The sequence below is a fragment of the Phoenix dactylifera genome, chromosome 1 (assembly GCF_051530095.1).
Source record: "Phoenix dactylifera cultivar Ajwa chromosome 1, Ajwa_hap1_PhDact_Kaust_v1.1, whole genome shotgun sequence".
Taxonomy (NCBI): domain Eukaryota; kingdom Viridiplantae; phylum Streptophyta; class Magnoliopsida; order Arecales; family Arecaceae; genus Phoenix; species Phoenix dactylifera.
Genome location: NC_143190.1, coordinates 45,497,231 through 45,522,892, shown reverse-complemented (window position 1 = coordinate 45,522,892; position 25,662 = coordinate 45,497,231). Strand labels below are relative to the sequence as shown.

Here is a 25,662-nt window from a genome sequence, read left to right as displayed (position 1 = left end):
ACTGATCTCCGTACAGGACCTTTTAGATCTGTCCCAATTACTACAAGCTCTACTAATTTGATTTCTTCATAAAGTGCCAGGGTGTCATGGTTCTCCATCCTCCCAAAGGAATTCAGTAAGCCAAGCATTAGCACAACTTGCACAAAGTCTGTGGTTGAAGCATCATTAACCACCACACCACTTTTCAAAGAAAAAACTATAGGCCTTAAAAACTGTTAAAGAAATTTGTAAAAAAAAAAAAAAAATCCAGTTAAACCAAGGATCCTTAGGAAAATGAAAATTACATAGTATAATGATCTGCAAAACAGGAAGGCTTTGATATAATGGAAATTTGGTAAGCATGCTTCTTTCCCTTGAGCTACTAAATTTCGACATTTACCCCAGATAATGAAGCCCCTGCGAGATAACTGTCAACCTTCAAAATCCCTCTCTCTCTCACACACAGACACACACACACACGAGAAAAAAGCAAAAGAAAACTGTCAAACCTTCAATATTTACATCACAAGGTTCTACTTCGAGGTACCAAGCTCACCTGCTCAAACATGCCAATCTTAACTATCACGGATAGCAAAGGATCAATAGATCACTTGGAAGAGAAAATGGCCTCCAGGTCTTTGTACAATCCTCTTGATTTTGCCTGGGACTCTCCCTTTGCCTTGGAGTCTGCTGATGATGCCACAGAAGAGCTTCTACTCTTCTTACCTGTCCAAAACCCACTTCTCTGATGAGTGCTGCTCGATGGGTCAGTGGGGGCTCCTGCGTCTTCTCTACTGAAGCTCGCCTTTGCCAGTTCTCTCAGCTGCCTCAGCCATGACCTCTCGCTTGTCCCCAGACTCCTTGGGGTCTGACCGCTAGGTGAAATTGTAAGTCCTGTATCTCCTTCTGCATGCATGGAGGATAACTGCTCGTTCAGATCTGTTAGCGGCATTGCAGGGAGCACAATTAGCACAAGTCCACTGAGAGCTATCTTTAGACCCGAAGAGAATGAGTTCTTAGCTGGGCTCAGTCGAAGGACCTGTCTGTACAATGCGTACCATTCATTGATCATTTGAGCAGTAAAGCTGACTATGAATACAGCCAACATGAAGAACCCGACTCTCCTTTCACCGGTATCCGAGAAATGCCTTTCTCGGAGAATAAGACATGCTCCAAAGATGCCCACTTCACTGGCTACCGAGATGATCTCCACAAGCTGCACTTTCTTCTTTATAAAGGGCTTTTTCAATGCAAGGAAGAACACCTGGAATGAGGCGATGGATAGAACAATGACTGTTGGGATCCTAGAAGACCTGTTTGACGAGTAGGCTCCTGCTACGATTCCAAGAGAGACACGTTTAATGGATTCCAGAAAGGTGTAATAGATTCTGAGCATGCCGAAGAGCTTCTGGATAAAGGGAGCTTCTGCATCTTCAGTTTCATCTTCAGAAGCAATAATTCGGTCGTCGCGTTTCCCTTGGCTTCCCCCACCAGAGATCTGTGACAGCATGTACTTGGGTGGGCCTCTGAGGTCCTCAAACAATGGACCTAGTTTTGTTAGATAGACTGAGTTTGGTTGGCCCTTCCAAGTCCATTGGCCTCTTTTACCAGGTCCTAGAGTTACCCGGACAATTTCTTGGTACCAATGAAATTTCTGCCCTTCTTGATGAACCTCTCTGTACTGAAGAAGCTTACCCATTGTGATGCCAAGTGAAAGGAACAAAAGCAAGGACATAAGAAGAGAAGTTGAGATGCCCAGGATTACAATTCCAACGATGACACCTCCAGTAGTTTTCCCTTGAATCGAGAAGAAGAAGAAGAAACCAATGCATCAGAATCATCGTGATAAAATGTGAAGAATAAGAAGCTATTTTAGATAGTTCAAAACGGGAATACATCATTCGGCTTTCTTTATGAGGGCTAGAATGACTGGCTTTATACATCTATGTATAGACATACATATCCTAATATTAAATTTTCTTTAGGAAATGAAACTATCTAACTTAATGTCTTTTTAAGATGTGCAGATATCAGTTGTGTTTCTACATTATTTGGAATTTACCTCTAATTATAGCCGCAGATGCCTGGCATGTACATGGCAATGCAAGAAATATCAAAAATATTTCAAATCTCGGAAATACAAGTGCTCCACGCTCTTTCTGCTTCTCTGAATTCTTCCTTCTAAATTTCAAAGTCCAAAGAACTGCAGCATGAAGCAGGACTAAACCACCACCAAATACAGCTAACCAGAACATGTTTCGACCGAAATACTTCCACCTAGACAATGAAATCAATTTGAATTTATTAAAATATCTCGTCCAATATTGGCTAGTATGTGCTATCAAGGACCAGTTGATGATTTGGTGTTTCTTCTCTCCAAATGGAAGCATATAAACATGTAGAAATGAAGCACATTTGGTTAGTTTCATGAAATGCCCTTGCTTTGTTTCTTTTGTTTCCCTTCTAGTAGTTTTTGTTACAAAACAAATCACAGATATGAGATAGAAAAAAGGGCAGACAATGCTTGATATCACATCAACTTACCCATTTGAGTTATGTGAATCCGTAATAAATTCAGCCATAGGCTTCATATTTTGATTCTGCAAGTACAATGACCCGAATAGTTCCACAAAATTCAGTGTTACCATATATACTCAGTTGTATGGACTGATAGACATGAATAAGAAAGAGGAATGGAATTTCCTACCCCAAGAAATGATCTGTACTCTGCTGGAGTCAGTGGAATTCCATATAATGAGTTATCAACTTCCGATTTTCCTTTTATCCCCAATGAGGGTTTGTAATTACTCAGTTTGCTTCTTCCCAGTAGTCTAGTGTATGTGTTATCTGGAAAGCTTGAGTCCTCCATAAATGAATTGGTGGCACCAGTTTCCCATGGAAGACAAAGGTATGGGATACTCCACTCTATACCCCTAGCAAATTCATAATATTCAATTGGCATGGTCGCTGCTAACCATCTAGCTAGTGCAAAGACCTGAATGTGGCATGCAATTCTCTGTAAAAAATACAGAACAGTTCAAGTAAATATAGTTAGTTTCTTCAAAAAGCTGACAATCTCTTCAAATATCATTATATTAAGAAGTGAGTTTTTCTTCTCCAGAAAAAATGACTGGACATGCCTCCAAGAGCACAATCAGTAATCATTACTTCAATAAAAATACACTAAACTTTTCTCATTACGAGAAGAATATTATGAAACTACAATAACATACTTTTATTATTATTCACCTTATGTTGGTTAAATATGTGTTAACAAATCAATAGCTTAAACTAATAGGGAAAGGGTCAACAATGTATATCAAGCTCAAACTGCCACTCACGTGCGGCCCGGACCCCATGTGGGGATAAATGAGTTAGAAACAATCAAGAACCAGAAAAACAAATAAACTGGGGATAAGTAAAATAATAATTGAACTGGACGCATTCGAATCCAGCAAACTTGAGCTCTCATACCATGTTAGCAAACCAATTGAATCCAAAAGCTTAAGCTGATAGAGAAAGGGTCAATAATGTATATCAAGCATAACAATGTGTACAACACCATTCGCTAGGTTAATCATTGTTAGACTCCCTTAAGGAAAAGTGAACCAACTGCAGTGAAAAACCAAGAAAGTATTTCCATTATCATATATGGTGATTAGAGCAAACTAGGAATGGGGACAGTGGGACACATAAATACAGATGATGTTTCTGATTTATGCATGAACAAATATTGTTACATGGACAAAATTCTTGGATCTCTTTGGAATACTTAACATAGCTTAACGCTACCTTTTTCTTATATGTTCAATTAAGATGATATATTTCCAGAAATCTTTAAGAAAGACAAAATAAGAAGGACAGTGTGCTTCTCAGATACCCAGAGTTTGACAGGAAAAAAGGAGATCAGCATCGTAATTGATCATAGAATTAAAGTTGATAAAAATCATTACTTTTTACTTTTAAAATACCAAATTTTAACATTCTTTTCCCCCAAAAAATTGAAAAACAACATCTAGCATTTCTGAGGCGCGGCAAGCTCAACTTTTAGCATTATATCTAATCTTGGCCCTTAATCACAACATCACAACTTGAAACAACTTTTCTCTGCTATGTTCCTAATTACAACTATAAGTCACACTAGATCAGTTTAATTCAATACTAAGAACATCAAGTGCTAGTAATAACGCAGAAAATCAGAAATCATAAAACCCATTCCTCTCTCACAAATATCCCACTCTCTAGAGAGAGAGGAAATAATGAAGTTTCTAACTAATTTTTCCTGTTGTGCAAAAAATCATTATAGGCCCATCTCTGATGCATGCAATTGTAATCTCCAACAACTCCAATAGCCATTCAACCTGTAGTTTGTGACAATCAATCTTTTCTTGAGAGAATAATGCTTTTGGATAATAAATCACTCCCAATTTTCTAGTATACTGGAAGATTGCAGCCTGTTGACATTTTTGGCCTCTTCATGCGTTTGGATAATGCTTAGCATGGACCATGACACAGCAAAATCCAATCTAGTAAATAGTTGTAACTAAACGTATTTCCTACTGCAATAAGCATTCCAACAAATTAATCGGATTCATGTTGTAAATAGTTGGAAACCAAAGGGAGTCGCAGACAAAACAATCAATGCACTGCTAATTAAGCTAAAAACAAAGTGCCAGCTATCATAAGTACTTTTATCTGAAGACCATATAGTTGAAAATAACTCAGGAGTCCTGTTAATGTTAAATAAATTCAGTATCTTACGAAGAGATTTCTTGATGGTTCAGATATAAAATAAGCAGTTGGTCTTGAAAATGCTCCAGATGATAGAAGACTTGCAGTTGAAACAGTGAGGAGTGCTGCAGCTATTGATGCTGCAGCATATGTAGCAGTAGCAATGATAGAAACCAGTGAAGATATTATGGGTACAGAATCTGTGACATACAAACACAAGATTTTAACTGACAGCCTCAAAAAGAGAAGCATAAACAGAATATACTAGTCACTGTCACACTGCTAATTATACGCCATCATGTTTCGAATTTTGAAATCTGCATGTTAAGAAGAAATCACATAATGTAAAGACCTATCATTTGGATTAAGAAAGACATGGTTTTGAGAGTTCCTAGAAATCGATGAATATCAACCTTTCATCAGTGAATATAAACATAGTGATTACAGTAAAAGTTCTAACAGGATACTGTTATTGTTACTACAAACATAATCACGGCAATCTTGATGATTAAGTCTACATATCACGCATAAGTATATGATTGTTCAGGTATGCTTGCACTAAGAAAGAATTACATGTCGGGGGAGAAGAAAAGAAAAGCAAAACATGCCAGCACACTTGTATTATGAACATCAATCTTCAACAATATTAACAGTCAGAGACTCAGAGTTATATGGGCTCATGAACTTGCTGCACAGATTACCTAAACTGAAGATATCAGTGATACTAACCAACCTAGCTAAAGAATGTGGGAGAAGTAGATGAAATGATGTGCTTGGTCTCAAAACAAAATGAAATAAGTGAAGGTAAAATATGCAACGCTGAGCCAAAAATACTTTTATTGTCTTCAAAATAGTTTTTCCGAGTATATTTTTTAATGCTAGAAGCCAACAAATTCGAGGACTTGAAATGGGTATTATATGTTCTAACCGATCCAACGAAAAAAACTTCAATGTTTCTGTTGGAATCCAAAATCCCCATGTTTGTTGCTAAAATCGGACCTCACGGCCCCTCGGGAGAGGTAAATTACTATTCTCTACACCGTTGCTTGAATTTGGCAATCTTTGCCAATCGGCTAGTAGCCTTTTTGAGGAACTAGGAGAAATGATATAAGGATAAGCAATTTCGAAAGGAAAAGAGTAGAAATGATAAATGAAGAAAATACAGTGAAAAGAGGTGGAGAGCAGTTTTTTTGGAGGAGTTTTTTTTTTTTTTTTTTTGGGGGGGGGGGGGGGAGGTGGGGGGGAGGGGGGATGAAAGATAAACAAACATTTTGTTTCTAACAAAGGCATGCATCCCTGTCTCTTACTAATATAATAACACCACAACATCTAGGTTGGTTGAATGAACCAAATAGCCACAGATTTTACCTGTCAATTGTATGCAAGAAATAATGGAAGACCACTAAACTAAGGCCTAAGAATTAGTTATCAATTTTTAAAATTCAACTTCTAGCAAATTACAGAACTCTATATCAAGCTGGTGCAAAGATATCAAAGAAAGATGTATCAAAGCTATGACATAAAGTCCAATGAATTAGCCCATCGAAGAGCTGTGGTGGACATGTCAATGTTTTGATTGGGAAACTAACAGATGACAAGAGAAGTCATTTGTTTGTAATATTTCTACTGAAAAAAAAGATAACCTTCGTATATGTTTCTAGTCCTCTGATCATACTTAGAAATATGTTTGATGGGTAGATATCTTAATTATTGCATTGAAGATAACATCTCAGTTAACATTGTTTTTAGCTACAATGTTTTATAGGTACCCCATATTAGAGATTTATATCCTACTCAAGACTAAATAAGCAAATATTTTCTGCCTTTACCTTTCCCTGCCACCAAATTTCTATAAACATATGTGTGGTTGGCTTCTATCACTGAAGTTCTAACCTAATTTGTGCTTAATTATGCTTCAATCTGCAAGTGACCATGCATTTTATCTAAAATTCATTTCCAAGAACAATTATGTGATCTCTCAATCTGTACCAGAACATCATGGTGATATTTCCTACGCGTAACATAAATTAGCATAAGTTCACAACAAACACAATGACGGCTACTGTAATGGCTGAAGAAGAATAGTTCACCCACCATTCTATGATATAGCCTTTCATAGCATTTGAAACTTCTATTTTTATGCATAAGTTTTGTTTGGGGTGGTTGCTTTCATAGCATTTGAAACTTCTATTTTTATGCATAAGTTTTGTTTGGGGTGGTTTTAGCAACCACCCAATCAACATGGATGATTCCACAGGTGATGATTGAATATAATCATCATGCAAGATATTATGCCTTAAGAGGAACTAAAAATGGTGGTAGCAAAAGGAGTAAAAGGTGAAAATAAAATAAATAAAAGCAGAAATAGTAAAGAGAAAGGTATCACACAAAATCTACCAAAGGAAGCTCTCTGCCTTTATCTGACCAAATCTAAGATGGTCAAATGATCAAAATGCCCTTACAAGTGGTTGTAAGTATTGGAGACTAATGCTCAGATGGCACCAGAAATTATAAGGACTCCCAATATGATGTCATAACGATGAAAATAGAGAGTATATTAGTAACATTCAATTAAACATTAACATTTCCAAACTTTCTAACTGACTCATCACATTTAATAATTTCAATCCACTATTGGAAGTTTGTCACTTTATGAGCAAACATTTTAGTTATACCAGCAGACACTTGAGAAGTAACACAAAAATTGCAGTTGGTAACTAAAATCCGACCATGGCTAATCATAATAAGAGAACTTAAAAATACAGGACAAATATACATCCTTACAATGCCTCACTTGAAGACGGTTTGATGCTAGGTTCTTGTTTCCAGCAACGTCTCCTGTTGTATTTTCAGGAACTTCTACAGATATAATACTATCATTGGCATGAACTTCTATGGTGTATATGCTCTTGCTTATCTCATGGAAGCTGGTAAATATGTAAAGATGATCAGCATTTCATGGTTGTGCTAAACATAAAAATGCTGCACATCTAACATTAGGAATATCTGAATAATATAATAGCTTGCCTCTGTATATGTCCTCCATCAACCAATATAGCTGAAGAATTGAAGTCAAACACAGGTTTCACAAACTTTATGAATATTGGTATATTGTGTTTTCTGGTCCGCATGTCAGAAGTAGTACTCAGCCTAACAGAAGGCCTTAGAGAATCTATATAAATACCCATCCATGTGTCAGAACATGATGACTAAATCATCTAGTATGGGTAAACAATTACAGAAATTGACAAATGAAAAAAGTAAAACCACCAATTTGTTCAGGAAATGACTAATGCAAAGTTGAAAAGATTGAAAGATAGAGTGCCAGATAAATAACAATTTAACAAGTGATCCTCACCATTTCTTATGAATTCTTGAGTGCATCGAACCAAAACAGAGCATCAATGAGCTAAACTAAAAATTCTTTCTGGCATTTTTAGTTATACATTCTATAAAGTATTGATAAATTTTCGAAATATCCACCCAATTTTTCCTTCAGTAGTTTAGTTTTGCGATTATATTGTGAAATATAAAGAATGCTTCTTTGTATTTGCAACTTATTTCTCCCATCCTTATCTATTAAAATAGTATAGTCTAAAATCATGACTTTTTCACAAAGTTTCCATCAAAACTTGTTTCCTTTCTGCGATAATACTGAATCTTGATTGTCATAACAAGACAATCAAACACGAAAAATTTAGAAATTTTCTTTACAAATATTTAATAAATACCAAGTCAAATTAAGGAGAGAAATTTATTTTAAAAAATAAATGGAAGGAATTAATTTGGTATTCTCCTAGTCCAGTAAACAAAATGAATATTTAATTTAATTTATCTGATAGGCCAGCAAAAATAAAGATTCATCTGATGAAAACTATATAAAATTTTTTGATATCTAGACTAGCAATCTAAAGTCTAAACAAAATAAATCCTACTGCAGAAACATTTAGTTAATATCTAGCCTCTTAGATTTATAAATAAATTCCAGTTGTCATAATAAAAAGAACAGAATTTACCATAAAGAAAGGTGGCTGGCTCTGATGGAGAAACTGGAGTCCCCTGTCTGCTGATTATAGAGCTACTTTGACAAGTTATAGTGACAACAGCCATGCTTGATATGTTATGCACCTGAAAGAAGAAAATGTGCAAATCAGATATACATTCTGAAGATATTCAGGTATTTTATTTAAAAATGCTCTTGGGTGATGTGAAAATGGAATAACTTACTACATAACCAAACCGGCGGTTGCCAAGGGTATTTCTATTAGTGGGAGAAAGTAAACCCCTACTTGAGTGAAGGACACTTAATATTTCTTCAGATGAATTGAGGACTGGCTCTGAGAAAGACAAATAGATCCGTAGATTCTTATCATTGTTGGTTGCTTCAACTGTCCTTATCTTGCCATCTAGTTGAAGTAACTTTTTTGGTATGTGGGTTGTCAAGTTTATAAAGACATTTCTTCTATCTGTTGAGTCCAAAATAACAACAGAAAAGTTGTCAAAAAGCACTGCCATGAGAATGCAAAACTGGAAGCATATACTTAACACATTCGCGATATCAATCAATCATGCTAAAACCAAACAATTAAATATTGGACATTTTGCCCATGCCACCTATGGGCCACTATTCAGAACTTTGAATGCTGTGCTAAGTGCTGACTCTCAGCATGCACCAACACAAAGATTTACGAATTTTGTAAAAAGATCTGCAGCCAGGGATAATCAATATGTGCTTTGTACGATACTATTTTATACTAGTGTAAGGATATGTTTTAAAAAGTTCAGTATTTTAACTGATCGTAGAAATTATAGCATTATAAAGCATATCACATATCAATGTTGATGTTGTTTAACATAAGCATATAAACTATTTATTTATTTTATAAACTAGTATTTTGTAACTAGTAGTTTACGATATGAACTGGTATAACTTAACAGTGTTTACACATTAATAGCATAATAAGCTAAAATTCCATGATAAAAATTATAAGGCGATGCACAACTACATTACATTGACGGTGTCATACATGCACTACAACATTGTAGGAAGCTGATATACTGCTAATATTGAAGAAGTTATGAATTACAGTAATTTCTTGTCTCTGCTTAAATGATGATTGCATAACTAATCCATAGATCAGGCCTTCAGATCCCCAATGAAGACCAAAAAAAAGCTTGGGCCAGTCTCAAACAAAATGAGGCTATTCAAGAGGGTTCCATTGAAAGAAGAAAACAACGTATAATGTACCATTACATATTAGTCTGTCTCTTGGACATTGAAAGGACAAGCTCCTACACAAGCTATGCAATGCTCCTTGACATTTAACAGTATGGAGAGAACATTCTATGTATCATGTTCATATATAACCTATTGACGCGGCATGATATATATATATATATATATATATATATATATATATATATATATTGGTACACATAGTATGATTCATACGACATGATATAGTATGGTGCCAACCTACACTTCAATTCTTGGCAAGGACAAGAAGAATTCCTGTCTGATTAGAAAAGTTGTTGTATTACCATTTTTTGCCAAATAACTTTAGACAGTAAACAAATCTACGGGAATACATTCCTTTTCTACAAATCTAGCATCCTAAATATGGTTCATAAAGTTATTAAACAAAAATGAGAAAAATCAAGTACACCAGGCATAATCTCTTGAAAGTCCAGAATAAAAGATATAGAATGCAGGTATAAAGGCCCATACAGGCACAAATTATATGACACTGTTTGAACTTTATTCAGATTTCACTAAGGAAAATTGCTGATTCTCAAATTTAGTTCAATTAAATGAAGCATGTGGCATACCAAAATGTATAACAAAACTTGAATTTGATGTTCTTGTAAACCTGTTTCCAGCAGTGTCTCTACAAAAGCTCTTATCCATTACCAATACCAACCGTCCGTACTGGATATCAGCAGATATATTAACAATAAGGGAAAATTCCAAGTCGGGCTGAAGCACCTTGAGAGTAGATGGTATAACATGAGCAGCTCCATAAACAAGAAGCTATATAAAAAATAAACATGTAGATATTAGGGAAGATCAGATATGTTTCATTCAGTCAAACCAAACTCAAGCATCAAAATTTGAGCAAAAACAAGCCAACAGCATAGACTTTAGTGCTTCTTATACATGTATACTTCCTAAAAAATTAGAAACCTCATAGAACATGTGGGTAGCTGTGTTCTAATATAATAATTCATTAGAATGAACTCAAAATATTAAAGCAAACTGAGCTATAGCCAGCAGCTGCACCTCCCTTCTGTTGAGAGGAGGTCCAACATTGGAACCATCAGGGGTTGTTCCTAAATGCTTGACATGGATAATTCTTACATCCAAGGTTCGTCGTGCTGGCACTAGAGCCCGTACCAATCGGCCGGCGGCACGGTTTGGTACGCCCCTGTGCCGGGCCCCAATCAACACAACAAAGAGGGCGAGGAAGAGGGAGAGGGAAAGAGAGAATGGGAGAGAGGAAAAGAGAGAGAGGGGGGAGGAGAGAGAGAGGGGGAGGGAGGGACGCCGAAGGGGCATTAGAGGGCCGGAGAAAGAGCTCCGCCCTCCGAACCCCTGTTTCGTTCGAAACAAGGGTCCATCGAGGCGAGGCCCCTTTTTTTATTTTGAAAATTTTAAGTAAAATTGGTGCCTCCGGAGGTCTCCGACGATCCTCCCTCCATCTCTCTCTCTTTTCCTCTCTTCTTTCTTCCTCTCTCCCTCCTGCCAGTCTACCATTTTGAATGCCGGAATTATTCCGGTGCACCGCCGGCACGGCTTGGTAAGCCTCAAAATGGGCGGTTCAGGACAGTTCTGCATTCCTTACTTACAACATTTCTATGAAATGATTGATGGTGGAGCTCACGCCCTTATTTTAATTTTCTTGTTTAGAGAAAGGAAAAAGTCAAAAAAATAACCCAATATTTAGCTTGTCCAGATTTTATGTTGTATGCATACTCACATTGCAGTGATCCACAGAACACTTAAATCCTCCTCCCCCAGTGCAAGGTTCACTAAAAGAAACACGTACAGACACATTTGATGCATTTGTGAAAGATGATGCAGCTGAAACATATGCAGTAGGGGAAACTGTATCTGTGGAATGGAGGCAAAGAAAAGTCAGAAATTTACAGTACCTGAAGTTGATGTGAAGAGGATTCAGGTTATGGTAACAATAACAACTTAAAAGTTCTTAGTTTACAAGCCAAGACATAATTTAGTGAGCAAATTATCCACAAAACTACAACATCTCGTCGAAGCATGAACTGAAGGCAGTTAGAAAAAAACATTTTTTTCAAATGTGTAGAACATGCAAACAAAGCTTTATTCAACAAATTTTGATATTGAAGAAAGAATATTTTATACCGTATAATCAGCATGACAGAGGGTGTAACACTTTAAATTTGATATATTTCATTCCAAAGGAAAAAAATAAAAGAACTAGAAATTTCTAGCAAGTGCATATTTTGGTATTTTGCATGTCAGTAATAACCAACTATACAAAATTCAGAAAGGATAAAAGGGCAGTTTCTTAACCAATAGTCCAGTTATAACTAGCACAGCGAACTCCTTGAGATTCATTGATGCAGACTTCAAGGGTATGGTTTCCATCATGTAAGCCCGTGTATGTAACTTCTCTTGATTCACAACTTGAGGAACTGTAGTTGTCTAACTGCATTCACGTGCATGTGATCAAAGTTAGATAAAAGAATTGAACTTGTAGAACATCATTGCGCAAGAGTATTAGTTAGTGAATTTGTTGATGGGAGTTCTTAGCTAGGATTTGGGAGGAATAATATCTGGAAATGAAATTCTAATTCGAAACTAGGCATGCTTGAAAGATATGGAAGATGATGCATCTTCTGGATTCCCTGACCCATTTTGTGGTGTTGGAGATGTGCCAATCATAGCTTATTCAATGTTTCAAAATTTACATGACCGAATCTTGAAATCAAGAAAGTTAGATACCTGCCTAGACATTTTGTTCAATTTATATGTACAGCTACTTTTACCTAATGTCTTTTCTTAAATGCTCCAAGAATTGATCATCAATGCAAGTGTGTGTGATTGACAGCTATACCAGAGTTTTGGACATCTGGAGAAAGGTATGATAGCCATTAATGGGTCCAAGATCTTAATACTACGAGCCGAATAAGCAAGAGCAGTAGATAATATGAGTATTTAGTATCTTTCTTTCAGAAAATGTATTCATTTGCATCGTAAGCTCACAAGCCAAATCATTAAGTAGAGACTAAAATGACATCTTGAAAACTTGCCATTGAACAAACTTTTGTATCCAAATACCTTAATATCGTGATTTCTAGTCCCACTCATAATGAACATAACTCTATAAATCAAATGTTCTTCTTACATCCTTTGAGAGCATGTTGACCAGGCCTCAATCAGGAAAATGGTTACTGTAGATATACCATGTGAGAAACAGAAAGAGATGTATAAAGCTTGAGGTAATACTTCAGCAAATGACTGTAATTTTCATGAATGAAGATAATATCATGATCAACTATTGATTATTCTGAATAGTCACATCTTTCCTTTCTGGTTTTCTTTCTAATGTTTTACAGCAGAAGCTTCATTATAAATTTGCAGCATAATTTCATTTCTGGAAAAATTATTTACAGTACTGCATAATATTCCTTTCATCTATTTAATTCTTATTCCGCATTCCTTTTCTCTTTTACTTGTTGACCTCTGACATTTTACCAATATTAAAAATTGTAATTTGTATGATGTTCCAAATTAGTCATAGATAGCAGACTTTTGGACAGTGCATTTTATTTCAGTTGAAAAAGTTGTAACAGATAATAACTAAAAGAAACCACTCCAGGAAAGGAAAAACATCAAATTCTTGCTTCTAGGAGAAGAGTGATTGCATTACCCTTTAGGATTCCATATTTCCAGGAGCTGGACCAACTTGAGAGACAAGAGCAAGGAGGGAAAATGATAGCAATCAAATGTAACTAAAGGAAGCTTCATACAAACATGAACATATTCACAGAACAGGAAAGTTGTAGAACTGAAACTAAATTTTGCCAACAATAACTGTGTGCTTTAAAGGACTAGGCATTCTGACTGCCGATGTATGGAAACTGAAATACAATAATGCAGGTAGGATGATGTCTGTAAAACCCGAAAATGACTACCATTGTCTATGTCTTTGCATCCAAAAATATTACTCAATCGACATAAAGAAAGTACTTGATCGTCTAGTTCCGCCGACATGAGCGGGCAAGCATAATCTGTTTCTGTATGCGCTTACCCATCCTCAAACAGTATGCAGTTGCACACTTGGGATCATTATCAAAATTCCTAGCACGAGCATTAGAAAATAAAATTCTTAAGAAAACAATCAACTTCCAAGGACAAAGTCAATGCCCCAAACAGCTAGCTTTTGGATTCTTCCTTACAGTGCATTGGGTTCCATCCAGTGCCCGAATGTGTAAAATGGATGTCTAGCATGAATTTATAATAGCATAACCTCAATGTAAGACCTCAGAGAATTTTCATGAGAAATTTGGTGAAGTCTCCTCAACAGAAATGACGGCGCCTTTGAGATAGACCACCGTAGTCAACTCATTTTACTTAAATTTCAAGTTTACTGGTTGGCCAGGTTCAGAAATAACCCGACTCCGAATCAATAAGCTAACGCTTCAACAATTAATTTTATGAACAAAAGGAGCAAGAAATAACAGAGACAAGCTATGATAACTCTCGAACTTTGAAACATAGTTTTTGATACAGAACTTGGAAGGATAGTTGAAGTAGAGCATCCAACTTCCAATCGAACAAAAAGGAGAAGAAACCAAGTTCTTTGACTTCAGCGTGAGGAAGTGGAGTTCGGCAAACAAACCTTGCAGTCGATACGACATTCGGCGCAGGAATCCCCATTCCTCCCCTCCAAAACCTCGAAGCCAAATGTGGCCGAGGATAACGCCGAGAATGGTGGAGGCGCCTTGAGGAACTTCACGCCAGCAGCCTCTGAACCCGCACTTCCACGGGCTTCCAGAGGCACCACGAGTATGATGATGACGATTCCAGCAACCCACAGGCCTCTCCCGCTCCACCCCATCTCACAGAGGAAGCTCGAGTGCCCCACCGAGGAGCTCCTCTGCGGTATCCAGGCAAAGGCTGAATGAACTGCCGGGCCCTTCCTGGAATCGTGAAGGGAAGAGGTACGAGAATGGGAAAGACAATGACAGCTAGGCTGTGGGTCTCTGTGCGTGGGGAGAGGCACCCTCAGGGCAATGAATGCATGGCTTTTTGCCCGGCGAGGCAAAAGAGGGGCGCAGTGACTGGAGCTAACACTGTTGGCTAATAAGATCCCGTGGGGGAGTAATGAGATGGGGGTTGGTTGGCTGTGAGGAGCTAGCACATGGCATCGACCCATGGCCATTGGTGTTTCTATCCTTGACTTTATTACCGTTGGCTTGCGGAAGTAAAGCAAGGAGCACGCGAAGTAATTTAGTAGTCGCTATTTGTTACCTTCCTTGCACCGTGAAGTGGTTTTCTCTCTTTTTTTATGCTCTCTAGATCTACCGCTAGCTTTAGCGCCACCAATTTCCTCCCAGAAGGCGCGGGAGGAATTTTTTGTGTGCACGGGTAACGGGAGTTGCACGGCGACAAATGGTGCTGACCAACCGTCATCTAGCGGCGCAACAACTGGTGTAATTCGCAAGGGGTGATTTTATTCATTAGAAATTGGGTGCATCACATTGGAGACATATGAGGCTCGTTTGGTTCGCGGAAAGCATTTTTTTTCTTAAAAATATAATTTGTGGGAAACAAATTTCTAGAAAGATGATGCCTAAGAAAGTACTTTTGGCATGTTTGATTGACCATGGAAAAATGACAAAATTTTAAAGTGCTTATGTTTGGTTATTTATAATTCCTATTATATCTTTAATAAAAATTAGGTTTTTAATACCTCTTTAATGCTTCTTTAATGCTGAAGGGCTTTTTGGAAAAAAAAAAGTAAAAATGGAGTGATTCCCGTCTCATTAGAAAGTAACTTTCCCATGTTTCTCATGGGAAAGACTTTTTCATGAAATATGGGAATCATATTCCTATGGGAGTACAACTTTTCCGTCTTTCTCTTTTCAAAATTCCAACCAAACAAGAGGCATCTCATTACTTTTCCATTGACCACACTTTCCTCCCTTTTTTTCTCGCGAACCAAAGGAGTCCAGGGTAGTTCTATATACACCCCCCCTATTGCTCAGGACACCCCCCAAAAACCAAAAAAAAATACCCAAACTAACCTTTAGTGTAATTACCATATTGCCCTTGAAATTTTCTCATACACCCCCCTTCCTCCTCCTCCGTTTCGTTTTGAAAAGAAAAAAAAAAACATCCCTCAAACCCCCTTTAAACCCCTCCTCCCCCGTTCCCCCTTCTCTCTCTCGTCGCCGGCATTCTCCCGATCTCCGACCACCTCGCCGGCTTCTCCCGGAACCACCTCGCCGGCTTCTCCCGAATTTTTTTTTTTTCACGGTTCGTGCTCCGTTCGGCACTGGATCGCCGAACAAAAGGCTTCTGTTCGGCTGAACAGTGCCGAACAGAAGCCTTCTGTTCGGCAACCCTCAATCGAACAGATCTGTTCGGCTGCACCGTGCCGAACAGAAGGCTTCTGTCCGGCACTGTTCAGCCGAACAGAAGCCTTTTGTTCGGCGATCCAGTGCCGAACGGAGCACGAACCGTGAAAAAAAAAATTTTCGGGAGAAGCCGGCGAGGTGGTTCCGGGAGAAGCCGGCGAGGTGGTCGGAGATCGGGAGAATGCCGGCGACGAGAGGGAGAAGGGGGAACGGGGGGTTTTGGGCGTTGGCGAGGTGTTTTGGAGGGGAAGAGCGGGGTGGGGGGGGGGGGTTTGGGGGGTGTAGAGAGCAATTTAGGTGAGGGGGTGGGGAGGGTGGGGGGTAATTTAGGAATTTTTAATTTTTTAGGGGTGTCCTTAGCAAATGGGGGGGTGTAGAGAGTATTTAATTTTTTTTAAATTTTTGGGGGGTGTCCTGAGCAATAGGGGGGGTGTATATAGAACCAGTCAGGAGTCCATGATTGTTAGTCAATCTAGCAGGCACGTTATAGCCCTTTTTTTTTCCTTTATTTACCGGACTATTATAATTCCCGACAAATGTCGACCAAATTGCCTTCTTTGCAGCTCATTATGCTGGAGAAATTTTTTTTGGAAGAACCAAGCATGTGCGCCTTCTCTTTGTCAGCTTCTTCTTTCTAAAAAAAAAAAGATAATAATTCCGGGCAAATCCTATGGTGATGCTAGATGATTGATGTTCCCTATTCTTTCATAGTGGAGACCATATTCTCATGTCATGCTCTTGATGCTCATATACCAGAGGAAAGAAAAGAGGTCAGGATTCCAAATCGAGCAGAAAGGATCTGTGAAGGGGGATAAATAAATAATAAATAAAAAGAGTATCTTGGACGAGGACAAAAGGAGGATTGATTACTGCCACCATGACAAAGGTTTGCTACTTTATATGGACAAAAGGAGGGTGGAGACCACGGTGCTGACTGCGGCTTTTGGTTTTCAACTCCGGAACCTCGGAAACATATAACGGTTTATCTCAAAAAATACCAGGCAGTGGAATTGAACCTAATATATATCTTCTTCATAATAAAACATTCCTCCTTGTAGACATCACTAGGACCATACGACACGTATAGCATCACGTGTATGCGCTACGACGAAGCAGTGTGTGGAACAATCCCGTGATCTCCTTGGAGGAGCAGGACCATACGAGTATACGACACGATACTAGCATCACGTGTATGAGCTATGACAAAGCAGTGGGTGGAACAGTCCCATCATCTCCTAGGAGTAGCGGTATAAGCTGTGAGTGTCTTGATCTGGGCAAGGCTTTGCCAATTATCCTAGGCTCGTTTGGTTCGCGAAAAACATTTTTTCTTCTAAGAATATAATTTCTGAAAAATAGATTTTTAAGAAGAGAATGTTTAAAAAAATACATTTGGCATGTTTGGTTGACAATGAAAAAGTGATAAATTTTCAAAGTACTTATGTTTGGTTGACCATCCACTTTTCCGAAAAAGTTATGTATAATTTTTATTATGCCCTTAATAAAAATTAGGTATTTAATGCTTCTTTAATGCCGAAAGATCTTTTTCGGAAAAAATAAAATTGGAGTGATTTCCGCCTCATGGAAAAGTAACTTTTCTATGTTTCTCATGGAAAAGACTTTCTCATGAAATGTGGGAATCATATTCTTATGGGAATACAACTTTTCTGTTTCTCCCCTTTGAAAACTCCAATCAAATAAGAGGCATCTCATTATTTTTTCGTTGACCACACTTTTCCCTACTTCTTTTCCCGCGAACCAAACGAGCTCCTAATGAATTGGGGGCAAGGCCTTAAACCTCTCCATAGCCTTGTCAAAGGTTCAAGCATTGACGCCGGTCTTAGCCATGAATGAGGGTTGTGTCTTTTTTCTATAGTTTGAAGAGGGATAAAGTAGAAGACTAAGTGTAGCTAATAACTATTAGCTTGGTTGGTTGGCATCTCTTCTATAAGGTTAAAAACTTATGTCGAGTTTTTTTTTTTTTTTCAAAAAATTTCTCTTGAAAAGTTGCTGTGGAGGAGGAGATAATCGATAGTCTCTTTTGAACTATTTATGGAAGGAAAATCCGCTACTGCCAGCCAGATGTTCCTCTTGTGCACCATAACCAGCATAAGGATGCGGTAGTGCGCTTAGTCGCATAGAAGCATTACTTGTGTATGTGGGTCCAGCCCACTTGGGGAGGCCCAATAGCCCACTGGGGATTTGCCTCTTTGGTTTTTCGTGGGTGTGATACCAAGGGACGTCTCGCGTGAACATCTAGGGCTCGTTTGGTTCGCGGGAAAAGAAGGGGGGAAAGTGTGGTCAACGGAAAAGTAATGAGATGCCTCTTGTTTGGTTGGAGTTTTCAAAGGAGAGAGAAGGGAAAGTTGTATTCCCATGGGAATGTGATTCCCACATTTCGGGCTCGTTTGGTTCGCGGGAAGTATTTTCCCTCATAGGAATATGATTCCTGGGAATCAGATTCCTAGGAAGAGAATACCTATGAAAGTACTTTTGGCATGTTTGGTTAACCATGGGAAAGTGACAAATTTTCAAAGTGCTTATGTTTGGTTGACCATCCACTTTCCTAGGAAAGTTATGTATAATTCCTATTATGCCCTTAATAAAAATTAGGTCTTTAATGCCTCTTTAATGCTTCTTTAATGCTGAAGGGTCTTTTTGGGAAAAAATAAAAAAGGAGTGATTCCCACCTCATGGGAAAGTAACTTTCCCATGTTTCTCATGGGAAAGACTTTCCCATGAAATGTGGGAATCATATTCCCATGGGAATACAACTTTCCCATCTCTCTCCTTTGAAAACTCCAACCAAACAAGAGGCATTTCATTACTTTCCCGTTGACTACACTTTCCCCCCTCCTTTTCCTGCGAACCAAACGAGCCCTTCATGGGAAAGTCTTTCCCATGAGAAACATGGGAAAGTTACTTTCCCATGAGGCGGGAATCACTCAATTTTTACTTTTTCCCAAAAAGTCCCTTCAGCATTAAAGAAGCATTAAAGAGGCATTAAAAACCTAATTTTTATTAAGGGCATAATAGGAATTATATATAACTTTCCTAGGAAAGTGGATGGCCAACCAAACTAAGCATCTTGGAAATTTGTCACTTTCCCATGGTCAACCAAACATGCCAAAAGTACTTTCCTAGGCATCCTCTTCCTAGGAATTTGTTTTCCAAGAATCATATTCCTAGGAAGGAAAATGCTTCCCGCGAACCAAACGAGCCCCTAGAGGGGCGGCGGCACATAACAAAAAAAAAAAAAGAAAAAGGAAAACAGAGAGGGAGCAGTGCACGAGGGAAAGCAAAAAAAATACAAAAAGGAGAGAGAGAAAGCCAAGAGGTGCGGTGACACAGAGAGGAAGAGAGCACGTCCTGCAACATAAGAAAGAAAAAACATGTTCTTTTTCTTTATCCTTTTTTGGTGTGGTTATTCATATAGAGATTTAACAAATTAGGTTTCTATCTAAGAGTTGTGTTGGATACTATACAAAGTTATAGTATTCATTGTTAGGGATCTTATTATATTTTTGGGTTCATTATATTGTGGTAGTTTGGGTGAGATCATTGTTATTCTTAGGAAGGTGACATTGGAGTTTTTCCAATTTGTTGAGAACTCAAGTTTTGGGCCTAAATTTGAGTATTGTAAACTTTGTATTTATTATAGTGGATTGATCGGATTTTGAGAACTCAAGTTTTTCCACGTAAATTTGGTATGTTTTCTTTTTGTTCTCAAGGTGTTTGATATATTGCCTGTGTGAATGTTGCTTTTAGTTGGTTTTGGTTTTGGCTTAGTTTATTCCGCAATATCTCTGTTTTAGCCCAACAACTTGTAGCCAAGAAAAATGATGCAAGTGTCATATTGGTGGTACTCTACTTCAAAATATTGATTAAATAGTTAAAATCTTGATTCTGCGAATAACTTTGCTGTAATTTTGAATTACTCAGGAACAACAAGCTAATCATTTGTGATTTATTGAATAATCTTCTTATCGCATGCATCCCGCAATATACAAAATTTTACTTGCATATAAATATATAATGTCGTGATACATGGAGTGCCATTTTTGTAATCCTATTGCCGCTGAATCTCGAACCAAGGTTGGAGCGTAGCTCGGCTAACCCAAAGGTCAGAAAGAACCAAGTTGAACGAGGCGGCCAAGATATGGGAAGTCGATCTCCTCTGGGATGGCTTGCAAGAAATCCGCTTGTTAGAGAGTTTCCGGTGGGAGATTCTCTAACACCCATGTTAGGATAGAAAGATAATAGTATGGTAGGGAAAATTTTTAGCAGAATAGTATTGTTGCTGGAAATTGGACCCGGGGGCAATCTTCGGTCAAGGGAGAGGGAGCTGCGGGTCACCACGGCGGGGCGGCGACCAGTCGGCGGGCGGCGTCCTTCGTCTGGGGTGGCCGGAGAGAGGGAGCTGGGGATCCTCACGGCGGGGCAGCGATCCGTCAGCGGGCGGCGTCCTCCGTCTGGGTGCCTGCAGACAAGCCGGTGGCCGGGTTTTCCGGTGCCGGCCCTCCGACGCTCAAGTCAGGGAGGGGGCAGATAGTGTAAGGAGGAGATGAACAGTGCTTGTAAGGCGCGGAATTTTCCAAACCCCTCCTGAGAAGCTAAGGCTCCCTTTTATAGGTGGGGGTCGGTTTACCTGTGATGTAACAGGGCGAGGCCATAGTACGGCTCGGCATGTGGCTCAGGTCGGCGCATGGTCAGGCGAGTCATTGTGCTGATGTCGGCGGCGAGGGCGTCGTACGACCCGAACCAGTACGTTACCAGGCGAATCATTGCATTGGTGTCGGAGGTATGGCCGAGATCAGAGACTTATCATGGTTGACCAGACTCTGCTGGGCTAACTTGCCGTAGAGAGCCGAGGATCCGTAGATGTCAGGAGCCATGCGCATTAATTGTGGAGTAAGCCGGAGACCGCATTAATGGTGGAGTAAGCCGGAGATCCGCATTAATGGTGGAGTAAGCCGGAGATCCGCATTAATGGTGGAGTAAGCCGGAGATCCGCATTAATTGTAGAGTGGACCGGAGGGTTACAGCGGCCATGCGCAATAAATGCTGAAGCAGTGGCAGGGCATGGTCCTCAGTTGGACCTCGGAGGAGTACGGCCGTAGTAGGTGGCTGACAAGGGTAGACCTTGAGCGTCAGGATTTTTCTAGGTCGGAAGTCTCGAGGTCGGATGTCTTGAGGTCGGGCGTTCCGAGGTCGGACGCCGACTTCAGCTGTTCAGGGTCGGCGATTGTGCGGCTTCTTGGGGGCATTTGTGTCACTTGGGGGGAAAAATCTTATTCCCCCAACACTACCCCCCGACTTCCGAGTTCGAGCGGCTTGCGGGCTCGGACGTGGGAAGTAAAGTCTATCATTAAAGTTGGGGGGCGAATCTCGTCTGCGCTCTCGTGTTTCTCGGAGTGTTTATGGCGAGACCCGCGCCCTTGGACGTTTCGAGGTTGCTTTATTCAGCGAACTTATGGTGGAGCTCGTGTCTTTACGTTTCTCGGAGCGGGTGTAGCGGGGGTGGCGTCTCTTGGATCGCCAAGATCGCTTCGTGCGGCGGACTCATGATGAGGGTCCTTGGGCTCGACGAGGCGACGCCTCGATCCCGTAATCGGAATTCTCCGCTCATCAATGAGCGTGCCGTTACGGGGTTCAAAACGGACACGCGGCATGACCTAGGATCGGACGCTTCCGATCTCGTATTACTGGATCATGGATCCGGCGAGGTGAAGGCTACGTCGGGGCTCCACGTGCCCCAGGGCCTTATTAAATGAGGGGAGCGGAGGTACCGTCCGTTCATTGTTCAAGGCGATTCGATTCTGCGGACCCATAATGAGGCCCCGAGATCCGATGGGACAGGGCTTCGATTTCGTACCCGATTTATTGATCCGGAGTGAATACGGTGCCTCGGTCTCCGAGGTCAACACGTGGCGCAATCCGATCGGGGGATGGGAACCGACCCTGCCGATCTGGACCGCCAAGGGGGTCGATATAAACCCCTTGAGGTTGCCCTAAAGGTTTTATTTGGCTGCCTCTTATTTTTGTTGTCTTTCTCCCTTGCTTCCTTCTTCAACCGAACCTCGCCGTCGGTGTCCGGTGCGATTTCCGGCAATGTCCAGTAGGTTCCTACCCTGCAACTGCTAGGGTTCTCCTTCCTTCTCCTTCCCCAGTTTTCATTCTCTGTTTTCGATTTCACTTCGCTCTTGTAAAATGGGTCTTGGTCCGGAGGAGGTAGGGTCCAGCCTGTCAGAGGAGGAGCTGGAGTTGATCCGCTCCCGCTTCTTCTTCCGGCCCGGGTTTCGCCTTGAAACCGCGGGGCCGGAGGACAGGGTGACGCAGCCGCCCCCAGGTCGGATCGCGGTCTACCGCGAGACACTCTGGGCTGGTTTGCGGTTTCCCGTTCACGAGTTCGTGAACAACCTGCTGGCCGAGTACCAGCTCGTCCCGGCGCAGTTGGCTCCGAACTCGTGGAGGACGATAATCGGGTTCTTGTCCCTGTGCCTCGGGCACGGGATCCCGATCTCAGTGGGTCTTTTCCGCCGGTGTTTTCTGTTGAAGAAGAACCCGGCGGATGCAGGGTGGCTATACTTTGCCTTTCGGGGCGGTATGTCACTCTTCCAAGGCGCCCCTTCCTTGATTCATGAGTGGAAGGGGAAGTTTTTCTTCCTGGCGTCCGAGGCGCCTTGGGGGTTCGACCCGAGGTGGGGACACCCTCGGTTGAAGGCCCTCAACAGGCTCTCCGAACCGTCGGGGAGGGAGCTGAGGACCCTAGACTCTCTGCGAGCCCTCGGGAGGGGCAACGACCTGACCGAGCTCCTGCGGGAGGGCGCCCTGGCGAGCGTGGGTCTGAGCTCGGCGCGCCCCGAGGGTAAGGGTAGTTATATTACTTTCTTTTCTTGTCCTTTGTTTTCACTGCTACTGGTCTGACACTTAGTGAAATTTTTTGTTCAGACATTCCCCTCATGCCGACCAGCAACACATCGCTTTTTTTCCGCCTGAGGAGGCGAGAGGCCGAGGCCGGCGGAACTATGCCTCAGCCTCGGAAAAGGGCAAGATCAGACGGCGCCTCGACGTCGGCCGGGACGAGTGGCCCCGAGGCGGGGGTCTCCACAGCCGACCCGAGGCGGGCACGGGTCGTCAGCCACGTGGGCCCATCAGCCCCTCCTTGCCCTGCCCCCATTGCCCAGCGGGGGGAGCTGTCCACGATCCGGCAGCAGCGCCCGGGACCTGAGCCGACTCGAGGCCCCGAAGCGAGCGGCTCCGGGACCTCGGGCTCGGGCATGCCGGGCCCTTCCCGAGCTTCCCGGGAGGAGTCAGTCGAGCCGGACTCCCCTATTGCCGAGGGGAGCTCGGCCATTCATAACGCCGAGGTCGCACGCTCCGTGCTTCGGCGTGCGATGCTTCCAGCGGACCGGGCCGAGTTCCGGAACATTCCGCTGGAGGTGGTCGTTGACAGTGCTTTCTGCAACACCGCCCGGGTAAATCCTTTTTTCGATTTCCTTAAAGTTGTTAGTGAATCCGTATGTTTTTAACTCATGATCATTTTGTCTCTTTCTTTGCAGCATGTTCACGAGCTCGACACCCTGGTGTTCATCGCCCAGGGATGCCAGGAAGAGACCCGGCGGGTCTGCCGGGAGTTGGAACCGGCCAAGAAAAGGATCGCCGAGCTGGAGGCGGCGTTGGCCGAGGCCGAGGCTCGGAGGGCGGCCACCGAGGCCGAGCGCCTCGCTATGGCGGAGGGGCTCAAGGAGGAGAAGGCCGCTCACGCCCTAACCAGGTCGGCCTTGCGCGCCTCGGAGGCGCACCTGGGGGAGGTCCAATCCGAGGTTGCGGGCCTCAAGTATGAGGACGGGGTTTCCCGCCTCCGAATCGAGCAGCTCGAGGCCCGAGAGAGGAGGGCACTCGAGCGAGCTGATCATGCCGTGGAGCTCTTCAAGGGGTCGCAGGAGTTCCGCGACATGTTAGAGGAGGAGACGGTCGACGGGTTTCTCCGGGGTTTCGAGAACTTCCGGCTGCAGGTGACCCGGTACTGCCCCCAGTACGACTTTTCGACGGTCCGCCCAAGGATGGACGCGGGCTACGGGTCCGACATGGAAGACCTTCCTGCCATTTTGACATCCGAGGCAGGATTGTACGAACAAGACCCCGCCGAGCCTTCGACGAGGGCGGCCGAGACGGAGGGTGTCCCGGAGGCGGCACCGGCGGCTGAGACGGTCGACGTCTCGGAGGCGGCACCCGAGGCCCCTGCCCCTGACCCCGAGCCTGTGCCGACTGAAGATCCCGAGGTCATCACAGTGCCAGACGATCCCCCGGATGTAGCTGCCGCTGCTTAAGGCTTGGCGTATTTTTTCATGTCAGCGGGCGAGATTGTGGAGGCACAGGCGGAGAAGATGGATCCTTCCCTGATAGAGATGCTAAAGAAGCGTGGGCAAGATAAGTCAGGGAGAAAGAAAGGTGCTAACTTGAAACAGGAAGGGGGATGGCATGATCTGGGAAGTGCTAAGCCAGTTGGAGAAGACCCCGAGCCTGTGCCGGCTGAAGGTCCTGAGGCCATCGCCACGGACGACCCCGCGGATGTTACTGCCGCCGCTTAAGACTTGGCGTATTTTTTCTTTTTCACTGTATCTGAGGTCGGCTCTTGAATGGCCGACCTCCAATTTTGTAATTGGCCTTCCGGCCCTTTGTCAATGAAAAATACTTTTGTCATTTTGTGCTCGTCTTTCCCTTTCTTGTCGTGAATGAGGCTAGGGTCTTAGCTAACCGCCTCGACGACCTCTAACTCTGTATTTTAGTTCTCGGCTACTTAACGAAGTTGCCCTTTTCCTGAGTTATACCTTAGCCTTCTCGGATCTTAGTCATTCCGAGCAAAGGGAGCTCCGAGCTTAGGTTTCCAGAAATTTTTCTAAGTCCTATAACTCGGATCTTGAAAGTCGTCACGTTCGGCCTTTAGGAAAATCCAAGGCATTGAGGTCGGGCCTTAGCCCTTCGAGTAGGACCGGGCTAGGTCTGTTCGTGCCGCTATTCGGGGGAGTCTAGTCGGGTTTCCGAACTTGACTTCCGGGTCCTTTGTAGGGAGCGCGGGCCAATAGTCGAATTATCGCCGAAGGTTTTCATAGTTATCGCTCTCGGACTTTGCCGAGATTTCAGTGAGTAAGGCTGGAATCTCTGAAGATCGCCTTAGTATCTGTGTTCGGCTGGTGCACTTGCGGCCGGGACCGCTTTCTCAGTTAGACATCGGAGTCTATGTATGGGGGCCGAGTTGGGCCCTAACTTACGGAGACTTTGTTCAAGTTGAGACTTGATTTTGGGGGCGAACGGAGCATGCATAAT

The 25,662-nt window shown here is 42.0% G+C and overlaps 1 protein-coding gene across 1 annotated transcript; it reads right to left on the bottom strand.

Moving 5' to 3' along the window:
* Positions 1–265: 265 nt before the first annotated feature.
* LOC103708166 (uncharacterized) lies at positions 266–15,113 on the bottom strand. Its single transcript, XM_008792967.6, has 13 exons — positions 14,595–15,113; positions 12,263–12,398; positions 11,688–11,821; positions 10,540–10,741; positions 8,938–9,176; positions 8,727–8,838; positions 7,738–7,882; positions 7,495–7,637; positions 4,741–4,910; positions 2,687–2,995; positions 2,524–2,579; positions 2,042–2,256; positions 266–1,776 (listed from the first exon to the last, which is right to left on the bottom strand). The coding sequence occupies exons 1-13, from the start codon at positions 14,811–14,813 to the stop codon at positions 587–589; spliced, it is 3,270 nt and encodes a 1,089-aa protein (XP_008791189.3). The 5' UTR covers positions 14,814–15,113; the 3' UTR covers positions 266–586.
* Positions 15,114–25,662: the final 10,549 nt, after the last annotated feature.

Bases quoted from the DNA above. Each gene is read 5' to 3' on its own strand.
- LOC103708166 (XM_008792967.6), bottom strand. From the start codon at position 14,813: ATGGGGTGGAGCGGGAGAGGCCTGTGGGTTGCTGGAATCGTCATCATC. The intron at 10,742-11,687 runs GTGAGTATGCAT...TTTTTTATATAG, and splicing joins GTTCTGTGGATCACTGCAAT to CTTCTTGTTTATGGAGCTGC. The intron at 4,911-7,494 runs GTAAGGATGTAT...TGTATGTCACAG, and splicing joins CCGTCTTCAAGTGAGGCATT to ATTCTGTACCCATAATATCT.